Source organism: Dasypus novemcinctus, chromosome 8 (genome assembly GCF_030445035.2).
Source record: "Dasypus novemcinctus isolate mDasNov1 chromosome 8, mDasNov1.1.hap2, whole genome shotgun sequence".
In the NCBI taxonomy this organism is placed as follows: Eukaryota; Metazoa; Chordata; class Mammalia; order Cingulata; family Dasypodidae; genus Dasypus; species Dasypus novemcinctus.
In genome coordinates, this window is record NC_080680.1 from 87,988,875 (window position 1) to 88,000,929 (window position 12,055).

The following is a 12,055-nucleotide window of genomic DNA, read 5'->3' on the forward strand; positions in this document are numbered from 1 at the left end:
AGCCTGCCCAGGAATGGCGCCACCCACACTTCCCATGCCGCTGACGACAACAGAAGCAGACAAAGAAACAAGACGCAGCGAATAGACACCAAGAACAGACAACCAGGGGAGGGGTGGGGGGGGAGGAATTAAATAAATAAATCTTTAAAAAAAAAAAAAAAAAAAAGATCCCTGGAGAAGCAGTAAGGTGAGGTAAATGATTGTCGGTAGAGCTCACAAAAACACTCCTCCAGGATAGATTTTTTTTTTTTTTTTTTTTTTTTTTTTTTTTTAAAGATTTATTTATTTATTTAATTCCCCCCCTCCCCTGGTTGTCTGTTCTTGGTGTCTATTTGCTGCGTCTTGTTTCTTTGTCCGCTTCTGTTGTCGTCAGCGGCACGGGAAGTGTGGGCGGCGCCATTCCTGGGCAGGCTGCTCTTTCTTTTCACGCTGGGCGGCTCTCCTCACTGGTGCACTCCTTGTGCGTGGGGCTCCCCCACGCGGGGGACACCCCTGTGTGGCACGGCACTCCTTGCGCGCATCAGCACTGCGCATGGGCCAGCTCCACACGGGTCAAGGAGGCCCGGGGTTTGAACCGCGGACCTCCCATATGGTAGACGGACGCCCTAACCACTGGGCCAAAGTCCGTTTCCCAGGATAGATTTTTCAAAATCCAATTCTCTGAATGGATGAAAGTTCCTTCCCCCAGAGACGATGTGTTTGCCTCTACCATGTCCCTAAGACCACTAACCAGTCTGGAGGCACCTTAACTGAATTTCTATGGACCGCTGGAAGGACTGAAACTCAATCTTCAAGGCCATGTGAGGATGGGATTTCTTCTGATTCACCCTCACATGATGGTGTAGCTTAAAAAGAAAAAAGATTTATTTATCCCCCACCCCCATCGTCTGCTCTGTGTCCATTTGCTGTGTGTTCTTCTGTGTCTGCTTGTCTTCTCTTTAGGCAGCACCAGAAACTGATCCTGGGACCTTCCAGAGTGGAAGAGAGGCATCCAATCTTTTGTGCCACCTCAGCTCCCTGGTCTGCAGCATCTCTCCTCTATCTCTTTTTGCTGTGTTATCTTGCTGCACCAGCTCTTCATGCAGAACAGCATTCCTCCATGGGCTGGCACTCCTGTGCCAACCAGCATTCCACATGGGCCAGCTCTCCGTTCAGGCCAGCTCACAGTGCGGGTCAGCTTGTCTTCATCGGGAGGCCCTGGGACTCGAACCGTGGACCTCCTATATGGTAGACAGGAGCCCAATTGCTTGAGCCACATCTGCTTCCCAGACTGTAGCCTTTTTGCATCTCAGATTGATGTACCCAAGGAAGGATAAGCCTCTCCACCTTGGGCCAACCGTTGGCTTTGACTTATATTTGTTCCCCTTTTGTTTACAAGGCCTCCAAAACTCCAGCTGGGTTGCATAAGTTATTTCTTCTAAAATGAGATATACTTACTCCTCCATGTACTCAACAAATACTGAATTAAGCAAAGAAAGTGGAGATTTTCCCCCAGAGGCAGTGTAGGAAGGGAAAGCAGGCTGTCCCCAGTCCCGAAGGGCTGTCAAATGGAAGACGAATTGGGTTTATTGAGGGCAGAGCCAGAGCTGGCAAGGACCACACAGAGAGGGAGACTGGGTCTGAAAAGAAGGGAAGACTTCCTAACACTGGTCACGGGATGATGGATCTCAATGTACTGAGGTCTCACTGGAGAGGGAGAATCAGAGACTGGACAAACCCTGGTGGAAATGTCACAAAGGCAATTCAAACTCCTCTTTTGGCACTAGGGGGGCCTAGATGTCTTGGAGATGCTTGAGATGCTATGGTCTTATTCATACCCTGGCCCTTCAGGGTCATGTGTCCCCATAGCTACCCCCAGCCTTATCCCACAAGCTCAAGTCAATATGTGCTCAAGCTGCCAGAGTTTAAGATTTTATTTTAAAACAATAGTAAACAATTTCATCGATTTTCTTAAATCAAACCACCTCACACTTGGCTTGTCTCAGGCAAAAGGTAAAAAATAAAAACAACAAGGGAAGGGGAAGGAAATGTGGGGACTGACCTACCTTCCCAAGAAATAAGCCCCTGGTCCTAGCATCTGGAATGGCTTTTGGACACTGTCTTTAATAAATGAGAGAAAAGAAAGCACCAAAATATTGTGCTTCAGCAGCAGATTAGGAATCTCCACAAAGAAAGGGGGGGGGGCAGGATTTGAACACAGGTCCTGAGCAGCCTGGTTCAGTTCTAGAAACTCCCAAGTCTGGAAGCATCTTCTCTTCACGACTCCATTTCAGAGTGACTTAGAGAGCAGTTCCCTTTAGGAGGAGCCGTCCTGAGCTGGGCCCACGGGGGCTCTGTGAGCCTAGACCCCCAGACCCAGGCACAAGGGTGAACTTGAGAGGGTTCCCAGATTATCGGAGGTGAGTCAGGACGGACAAGGACATATTCAGAGCACGAGAGGGAAGGGAGACATCAGGCACCCACTGCCGTACTCTTCCTACCAGTTCCTGGTTCTTCTGCATTTTGTTCGAGTGGAAACAAAGACTAACTGCTACTGAATGGCAGGACAAAAAAGAGCTGTAAACAGCTTGGGTTTGCTCACCCACAATGTGCAGGCTCTTTGTCAGAAAGGGACCACTGTCTTGGGGACAGGAGACCAGAGAAAGCCCTTGTGGTATAGGGTCAATACAGGGTAAAACACAATGATAGCAGCCACCGGACGTGTGCTCTCTCTGGGCCCTCACCCCCAGACAAGGAAACACTGAATGAGGTTCTGGAATGGCAATGGTGGCACAGAGGGGACAGGGGTGGCCCCCTTCCTCCCGGCCCCCCAGGCCATCCCTCAGGCCCAGGGAGGAACAATCTGACCCCTGGACTCAGAACAAAGGGCCTGGGAAGCTGACCTGGGCAACTCTGCAGCCACTGCAGAACAGGCTCTGCTGGCCCCATTTCCAAAATCCAATCTGCCTTTGACAAAAACCAAAAAATAAATAGTATGTATTTTTCACACCACCTGGATTTCCTGGCCCCGAGAACAGAGGCACAAGCCCTCCGCTACCCCACACCCAGGTGCCCATGCCAAGGACACTTTGCGCCCGACCAGGCAGCAGCACAGCGAGGGTCTCTGGCCATGTGGCCCCTTGGCAGCAGGCCCTCCAGGGTCCTGGTTGAGGGGCTGGTTCAACCCTTTGGTCCACCTTGTTCATCAAAATTAAAATAAGAAAAAAAAAGGCTCCACTTGGTGACTTGGGTCTGTAGAGGTCTCTGCTTCATCCCTCTATCCGTCATTCCATTCATTCAACAAGGCATTGTGTAGGCCAGACCTGGAGGCTGGACCTAGCCACACCCACCAGTCACTGCAGTTTCGTCCCCAGCTTGCGTTGTCTGTTCCTGCAAAAGGGGAATGAGGCAGGTTTGAGGATGCCTAGTGCCCAGTGACCTACCCCCTTAGCTGTCCCCTCCCCACCCACAGTCTCAACAAAATGGGCAACTGCCAATCCCTGATGGTCCCAATCAGACCTCCTGCCCTGGGAATTGGGACCTGAGACCTAGAGAAGGTTGAGCTCTTTGGCTGGGCTGGTATCAAGGATGCCTCAGCTCTGGAGCTCTGAAGCCCAGGAAATGAAGTCAGATCAGGGTGGGGGCATGGGGTGCCAGCATGAAAGAACAGAGGCAAGAGGGACCTGACTAATTATAGGAAGTTCCCTTTTACATAGAAGCCAGCACAGACTGTTACTACAATGAAAACAGAATTACAAAAGGTGATGAGTTCTCCCTTCAGGAAGCACGTAAACTAAGGTAGAACTACTGATGGAGATTATGGAGAGGAATTTGAGCACCTGGCTTGGGGGTGTAGCCCAGGAAATTTGAGAAAAGTAGGGATAATCACTAGTTTTCTGGAAGTGCTGAGCTGAGGCTCAGAAAGGAGAAGCAGGATTGTCTAGGGTCCCACAGTTTAAAACCCCTGCCTCCAGTGCCACCCCACACCTCTTCCCCCTTGCTTCTTGGGTTCCAGCCCCACCAGTCTCTGTCTGTCCAGCAGACTTACCAAACTTCGTCCTGCCTTGGGAGCTTTGCACATGTTCTTCCCTCTGTGGAGAACATTCTTCCTGCCAGCCCCTAACTTCAACAGGCCAGCTCCTCCTCAGTTAATTGCCCCCGCCCCACCCCACATTGGGCTCCTGTCACAGCTCTCCAAGCCTCTGGGCTTTAGCCCATGGCACTGATCACAGAGGTAAACACGGCTTTCCTGAGCCTCCATCTGGTCACATCTGCCTCCCCTGTCAGCTATGAGCATCTTGAGGGTGGGGCCATTACTGCGCTTATCCCCAGCCCAAAGCCTGGCACAGAGTGTGTGTATGCTGAGGTTGGATAACTGAAGACAGGCCGCGGCAAGATGGGCAGGGCAGGCTGGGCAGACAGGGGAGGCCACGCTGAAAACCAGGTGGAGAGCCCAGCCAGGGGCCAGCGGAGGCCTTTCAGCCACTACTAGGATTGCCTTGCCCTAATGCCGCAAATCCCCTTTCCTCCTCAAACTGGGGCTTTATCCTTAGGTTTGTTAGGATAATTTGGACCACGAAGCACTAAACACATTTCTGGCTGCTACACTGGCCCCCACCTCAACCCATGGCTCCTCTCACCAGTCCTCCAAAAACCTCCCGGGCTTCCTCTTCTATCGCTGAAGCCCGACCCTCCCACTGAACCACCCCACTCCTCACTTCCTCAGGTACCCCACCCATGATCTGGGGTGAAGGGAGGAAACCATAAGTCAGGAGACTGCAAAGCCCAGCTTTGCCCCAAATTGCTGGGCAGCCACAACCAGTCCCCTAGCTCACTGTACCTCGGTTTACCCATCAATAAAAGGAGGCATCTGGACTAAACAATCTCAAGGGATGTCCACACACAGGTGCCCCAAGAAACTCAGCTGCCCAGGTTTCTGGTTCTGGGCCATAGTGCTTAAAAGCATGGGCTCTGGGTCAGACAGCCCGGGTTCAAGACCCAGCACCCCCACTCACAAGCTGCAAGACCTTGGACAAGTGACTTCCCTTCTCCTGTCTGAGACTCAGTTTTCTTATCTATAAAATGGGAACCATAAGAGGATTCAATAGGCAGCGCAATAAAAGTACTTAAGCAAGTGCCTGGCTCTTGGGGAGCCCTCCAAAACAGGGGCAGTGGCTGCTCTCAGGCCAGGCCCCACTGAGCCAAAACCTAGTGCTTGCAGTCCCCGTGACTCACCTGGCTTCTGACCGGGTTACTGTGTACTCAAACCAGAGTACATTGGGAATGAGGCTCGTGTCTCGGATTAGGAAGAACTCAGAGATAGGCCTGGAAAGACAGACACCCAGAAAGCCAGGGCCACATCAAGGCATGAGCCTGTCACCAAGCCAGATGGTCCCACCAGTGCCTGGGGCTGGCATGGTACCCTCCTCCCATTGCCCAGAAAGTCTTTTTGCCTAGATTGAGATCCCAGAGCCATTGGAGACCCAAATGTGTCACCTGTGTTACCCCAGGCAGGGGCACCACCACCACTCCACGGTGCACACAGCCCTGCAGGACTCAGGCTGCTTTCTGAGTCCGAGAGCCCAGGGGAAGAGAGAGGACAACACCCGGGCTTCTGGGTCTAGGACATGCCCCATGTCCCTGCAGCAACGCCCCTGGTGCAGGTGGAAGCCAGGCAATGGGGCCTGCAGTCTTATGCCCCCAGAGGCCTGGGCAGTGGACCCTCCCAGGGAGAGAGGGCTGGCTCAGGATGCCGGGGACTCCTCCCACTGATGGTGTCACCCATAGAGGGAGGCAGGGGCCACAGTCCAGTCCCCAGGAAGGTAGGAGGGGCAGCAACAGAGGCAGGAGGCAGTTACCAGGCTGCTATTCTGGGGAACAGCGGGGTGAGGACCTCCTGGGTGAAGACGAACCAGGCAACGGCCATGAGGCTCCCAGCGATGCCCCCATAGAGCACCTGGCTCCAGGTGTGGTACAGCAGGTAGACCCTGGGCCAAGGCCAGAAGGGAAGCTCATGAGAGCCAGCCAGAGACAGGCCTGCACAATCCCCCACGCCCAAATGCCAGCTTCCCAGGGCCCTGTGCATGCACATGTGGCGGCACACACAGACAGACAGACAGGAGCAGACTGCCGTGAACACACAGCCTCAGATCAAATTGCCAAAGGAGGTAGGGGCTTGGACCGTAACAGCTGCTCCCGTCTCCAGAAGGGGTGGGGGAAGGGTCACTCAGCTGGGATCAGCCTCCTTCCATCCAGCCCTTGAGCTCTGAGTTCATCTGCAAGGGGATCCTCCAGGACATTGGAAACAATGGCTGATGTGACATGGAGGCCTCCCCAGACACCTGGGCTCAGCCAGGAAGAGAAGCAAGGCTGGGCTGGAAGAGGCAGCTGGAGCCCTATCCCTTTAAAACCAGAGGCCTGGAACCCCTCTCCCAATCCTGACCTATAAGCTGCAGGACCAGGGCCTACACTAGAGACTCTAACAGGGATCAAGATGCAAAATGACCCCAAGCAGGTGGGCGGGGGGCGGGGACAGTGATTTCCCTCTCTCTGTACCTGCTGTAGGAGACTAGAAAGGCCATGGTGAGGAGACCCAGGGAGAGCACGTGCCTCCACAGCAAGTCCAGGAACCTGGCATTATTCGTCTGGTGCATTCTGGGAAAACAGGGCTTCTCAGCAGACAGCCTAGAGCCCTGAACTCCCAAACAGCCCCATTCAAATGCTCCCTTGGCACCGCCCGCTTTGGCTCCAGCTCCTCCCACCCTTAGTGGAAGCCCCAAAGGCCATCCTAAGGGCTAACAGTGAGCCTCTGGCAAAGCCCAGCCTGGGCCACAACAACCACCCCAACTGACAGAAGCTCACCTTAAATACAGGAAAAGGAAGGAATAGACGGAGAAGAACCACATAAACTGGGAATGGCTGGAGGGCATCCCGTACTTGGTGCCCACAGCCATGTGGGGGCCTGAGAGAGAGAAGAACAGGGTGTCATGGAAAAAGACTGGTCTCCCAGTCATGCCCTGGCCCAGGGGTGCCAGGCCCCCACAATCCATGCCCTACCTCCGCAGGGCCGAGGCTCCCGGATGAGGTGTTTGATCAGCCAGTTGACCCCCTCGTTCAGTGCCAGGCCCCCGAGGAATGAGATCTGTCAGGTAAGATGTGTGATCAGGTGGGCCTCTGTGCACCTGCCAGCTACAACCCAGTCCCAAATGTGGCCTCTGACTGAACCTCCCAGCCCAACTCATGAATAAACCTGGAACTAGCCAGGAAGTTCCACACACCTCAAAAGAAGGTGGAAGCATGGAAAGGAGAAGAAAGCACCTGGGATGATGGGTAAACAGGGCTGCCTAGTGGTCACAGCCTCTCTCCCTGGGGTAGAAGTACTGGGGAGCAAGGAGAGCGGCAGATAGGGTTAGACTCACCGTGTGCAGCTCCCGCTTGAATATGACAAGGGTCACAAAACCGACAATGATGAACACAGGGCTGAGGCTCAGGTAGGCAAGGAGGTGGCCAGAGAGATCACCTGGGGAAGACACAGAGAATGGGATGAGGACAGAGCCCAGACATCTGAGACATAGGCCAGGAGAGGCCCAGCTCCCAGCAAGTCCTGAAGTTGTCCAAATAGGACCTGAGTCAGAAAGGAAGTCCCTGGCAGGTCTGGAGCATGGGGCCAGGCAGCTGTAGATGCCTCAGTCTATCTGCCGGCCATACCAACTCAAATCATAGGCATGACATGACAGTCTGTTTACTGAGCACTTAAGTTCAGACATCATGACTTCGAAGCAGGTGCCTTTACTGTTCCCACCATACAGATGAAGAACCTGAGTCCCAGAGAGGTTGACAAGTTTACATGACTTACACAAAGTAGAGCCAGAAAGAGGTAGGACCTGGAGTAGAAGACTTGATCCAGGGTTCTTTACCCATCACCCCCACCAAGCAGAAACTTGAACCCAGCTGGGTCTGACTCCAGAGGCTAGGCCCTATACCAGGCAGGCAGCCCAGAGGGCATGGAGCTGCCCTAGCCAAGTCCTGGACCTCTAGGGAAGCCTGGAATTCTCTGGACACTGCACAGACTTGGGTTCAACCTGAAGACCCAGACCGGGATCAAGGCCAGGGGAGGAGGCTGAGCTGCCCAATATGGTGGCCTGTCACCATAAAAGCTTCTTGCCCCCTCTCCACTAGCGAGAAATTGGTCTAGTTCATTGCTGTTTACCCTCCTAAAAGGCCTAGGATAGAGGCAGTATGAAAGCCACTGGCTCATTTTGAGAGATGTGGACACTGAGATAAGTGCCACTTTCCTCCTTGCTTATGGGCAGGGCAGAGCTTGAATCTAAAGGCCATCTTTATCATTTGAGACAGGGCAGCTATGTGGCTACTCTGGGGTCAGAAGGCATGGCTCAGTTTCTGTGCTAACACTTGCTGGCTACATGACCTCAGGCAAAGAGTTTACTTCCCTGAGCCTCAACTTTCTCTCTGTGAAATGGAGATATTAGTACCTACCTCCCACGGTTGTGTGAGCATTTATGAGATGGGACTTGTGAGATGCCAGCTCAGTGCCTGGCACATCCATGTTGGGAGGACCCAGCACAGGCAATGGCCCACACTGCCAGCCTGGCCTGAGGCAGGCATCAAAGAAGGTGCCCACATGGGGGCTAAGGCCAGAGCCCAGGTCTGAAGAGAAAGGTGGAACTGCCTGGCCTCAGCCCCACCTACCCAGGGTAGGGCTGGCTTGGAGTTGGCCTGGGAGAATTGAGCATCAACCTGCGTTCAAGTACCAGTGTTGCCATAGCCTTGCCAGTTGACACCTGACAAGGCCCTTCCCTTTTCTGGGCCTCTGTCTCCCCATGCACACAATGGCCTGGCCCATTCCAGCCCTGAGATTCTGGGTCTCTCACTCATCCAACTGACCCACAGGTCACTGGGCTGAGGACAGGGAGTGGCTCGTGCCCCCAAACCTATGGTCATTTGATGGCCTGTCTCATAGCCAGAGCTAACCCAGGATCTTTCTGCAGATGCCGTCAGCATCTCCAGCCTCACCAGTCTCTGATGCAAGCCCTCTGTGGCTCCCACTGCCCTTGGGATAAGCCCAACCTCAGGCCAGCTCATCGAGGCCTGCACAGTCCTGGCCTTGCCTCCCTCCCACCCTCTGCTCCAGTTCCAGGGAGCTGACTCTAGTTCCCAAGATGCACTGTGCTCTGTCCTACTTCTGGACCTGTGCACACACTGCTTCCCCCACTTGGGATGGTGTCTGGGTTAACTTAACCAGTGCCCACCACAGGGGAAAAAAAATAAACACACAGATATGGATCCCACCATTGTCGAGATCTAGCCTAGCAGGGGGATCTGTAATTGTTCATTATCCAGTAGTCCACTCACTAGTGTAGATACTGGACCCATGTCTGTCTCTTCTCCTATACTGTAGACTCTGTGAGAGCAAGACAGGGTCTTTTTACACTCCACCCTCTCCTCCGAGCCCAATATAGTGCCTGACACTTAACTGGGGCTCAAAAGATATATATGTTAAGTAAATGGATGGGTGCAGCAACTACCAATGTGATGAGGGGTACCAAGGAGGAGTGCAGGGGATCATAGAAGAGTTTACAGGGGACCGGACCTGGTTGCATGCACCCATCAACCAGGTTCTTCCTCTGGGCAACCACCGTTCCTGCAAAGGGTCCCTCATCACAGCCTGCATCATGCTGCTCACAACCGCCAGGTTCTTTCTTATCTCGCTTGTTGGATTGTGAGGGTTCTAAGACCAGGGAGGGAGGTCATGACAGTGTCAAGTCGCTCCCCCTTTCCAGGCCTTGGTTTCCCTCCTATAAAGTGGGGGTTTTTCATAGTCCAGAAGGGCAGGGATATATCAGGCCTGTTTACTATATTAAACCCAGTGCCAGCCTGGGCCCTGGCATGCAGAAGGCCCTCAGTGGATGCTGGCTGAGTGAATGAATGGGCGAATGGTGGGCCGGCAGACCAGGAGGGCTCAGCACCTGGCAGGGCAGCACCCCCAGTATAACCCAGAACACCCAGGGTGAAAGGCCCCTGGCTTCTAGCCCTGGGGCTCTCAAGAAGGTTCAGATTCTCACATCCCTGGCCAGGACAGCAACATGATTAGAACATTCCTGAGGGAACCAGGGCTCCACGGGGAGCCGCCAGCCTCACTCTGCACCCAACCATTCTACCCAGGAGAGAGGGGTGCAGTTTGGAAGATGGGATAATATTAATTGTAGAATTTATTAAATGCTTATTGTGTGCCAGACATTGAGCTCAGCACTCCTCAAGCCTAGTGTTATTTGTTTCTCACACCAAAGCGAGGAGGGAGGCACTGTCATTAGTCCCATTTTAGGGATGAAGTTACTTAGGGACAAAGAGATGAAGTCACTGCACACGGCCTCACCCTGAACTTGAACCCATATTCCACTGAACCCATGAGCCAAGCTAAGCACCACTCTACGAGACTACCTCCTGCACGGTTGCTAATGGACCTTTCAACTGGAAAACGAGCACTTCTAGAGATGTGTCTAATTGATTGCAAGCCCCAGAAGTCAAGATCCCTAAGGCTGCCTGCCCCCTCACCAGGTCCCCTGTGCTGTGGAGCCATGCCCTGGTCAGGGTGTGGCACCCAGACGCTACTCAAAGAGCTACCTGGTCCCGGCTGCACACTTACAGCAACGGGGAGCTCTTTCTTTTACAGGATGCCCCAAAGCACTGTTTGATGGAAAGAGACATTCCCCTGCACGCCGAGAAGGGAGTTCGGCCTCTTTGGCTCTGGGGAGGGCGGAGAAGAAGGGGCAAGGGCCACACCAGTGACCCTTTCCCACTCGCAGCAGCTCGCCACCCCATTACAGCCCACCAGCGCCCCAGAATCTCGGGGAGCGCCCGAACGCGCAAGCGCAGAGTGCGCGAGCGAGAGGCTCACAATTTCGCCCATCTCATCGCCACATCACTGCGCCTGCGCGGCGCGCGCCGGCGGAGCCCCTCCAAGGCTCACTATTTGACAGTTCCCACCCCAGTCCCGCGGTACCCCTTTCTCAGGCTCGCGCAGGTCGAAACGCCCGGAGCTGAGAGGGCGGCCCCGGGAACACGTACTCGGCCCTGGAGACGCCTTTTACCTGCAGGATATTCGACGTGGGTGAGGGTCACCGGCCGCCATGAAGCGGGGAGCGAGCACTGTCCGTCCGCTGCCATCTTACCCGGAGACCGGGCTTCGCCGAGCAACCAATGGGGAGTCAGGGGGGCGGTGGTTCTGACCTATCACGCCGGGGAGGCGCTGCGCACCCAATCGGAGGCTGATACAGGTAGCGGCGCAGCCATTCAGTGTGCAGGCCGTGAGGGTGGCCCGAGCAACGAATCAGAGAGCGGGCCCCCTAGGAGCCAGCGAGTCGACCAAGTTAACGCCCAATCCGAGGCCACCGCAGGTAGGTTTCTGGCCAATCAGGAAAGGGGAGGGCTATAGGGCCGCACAGAGAGCAGACCAGCCATTCAGAAGATGAGGTAGGACCGAGAGGGGGTAAGGCGGGCCAATCAGGCACTAGCTTGGGGGGCGTGTTGGACTTTGGTGGGAGCTTTGGTTTCGTTGGCACCTGCGCGGGGAGCGAAGGCTTCCTGTTACCCAGAGCCCGCACCGATGTGTGAGGGCTGGGGCAAACAGTCGGCGCCCTAAACGAGTTTACCGAATGGAAGCTTCTTTGAGGTGAAGGACTCTTTCCATCTTTCATCCTTTCAACAAAATTTTTTGTTTGGTCACATTTGTGCCACTTAATGAGCATCTTGGGAGCATTTTAAGCCAGAAGTTAGTTTCCCACCCACACCTCAGTTTCCCCCAAACATTCCTTTCAGTGGTCTATGAGGCCCTTTGTAAACAGCCCCACCTTCCCACCCACCTTTTCTACCCCCACCAGTTTGAATTACTCGCAGTTCAGGTAAAATGCCTGCCTCCCTCTTGTTTCCTAGCCTTCACACAGGTTGTTCCCCAGCCTGGAATGCACCACCTCTCCTGCCCCACTGCCCATGTCCTGCTCAAAGGTCTTTCTCACCTAGAGGTTTCCTCTGCCAGAGGAGGGGCCTCCACTAGGCTCCA

At 54.2% G+C, this 12,055-nt stretch overlaps 1 protein-coding gene across 1 annotated transcript; it reads right to left on the minus strand.

Moving 5' to 3' along the window:
* Positions 1 to 1,898: 1,898 nt before the first annotated feature.
* DOLPP1 (dolichyldiphosphatase 1) lies at positions 1,899 to 11,207 on the minus strand. The gene is made up of 8 exons (XM_004463109.4): positions 11,088 to 11,207; positions 7,398 to 7,498; positions 7,036 to 7,120; positions 6,841 to 6,940; positions 6,535 to 6,633; positions 5,838 to 5,966; positions 5,215 to 5,304; positions 1,899 to 3,369 (listed from the first exon to the last, which is right to left on the minus strand). Exons 1-8 carry the CDS (start codon positions 11,161 to 11,163, stop codon positions 3,333 to 3,335), a joined length of 717 nt encoding a protein of 238 aa, XP_004463166.1. The 5' UTR covers positions 11,164 to 11,207; the 3' UTR covers positions 1,899 to 3,332.
* Between the last annotated feature and the right edge of the window lie 848 nt (positions 11,208 to 12,055).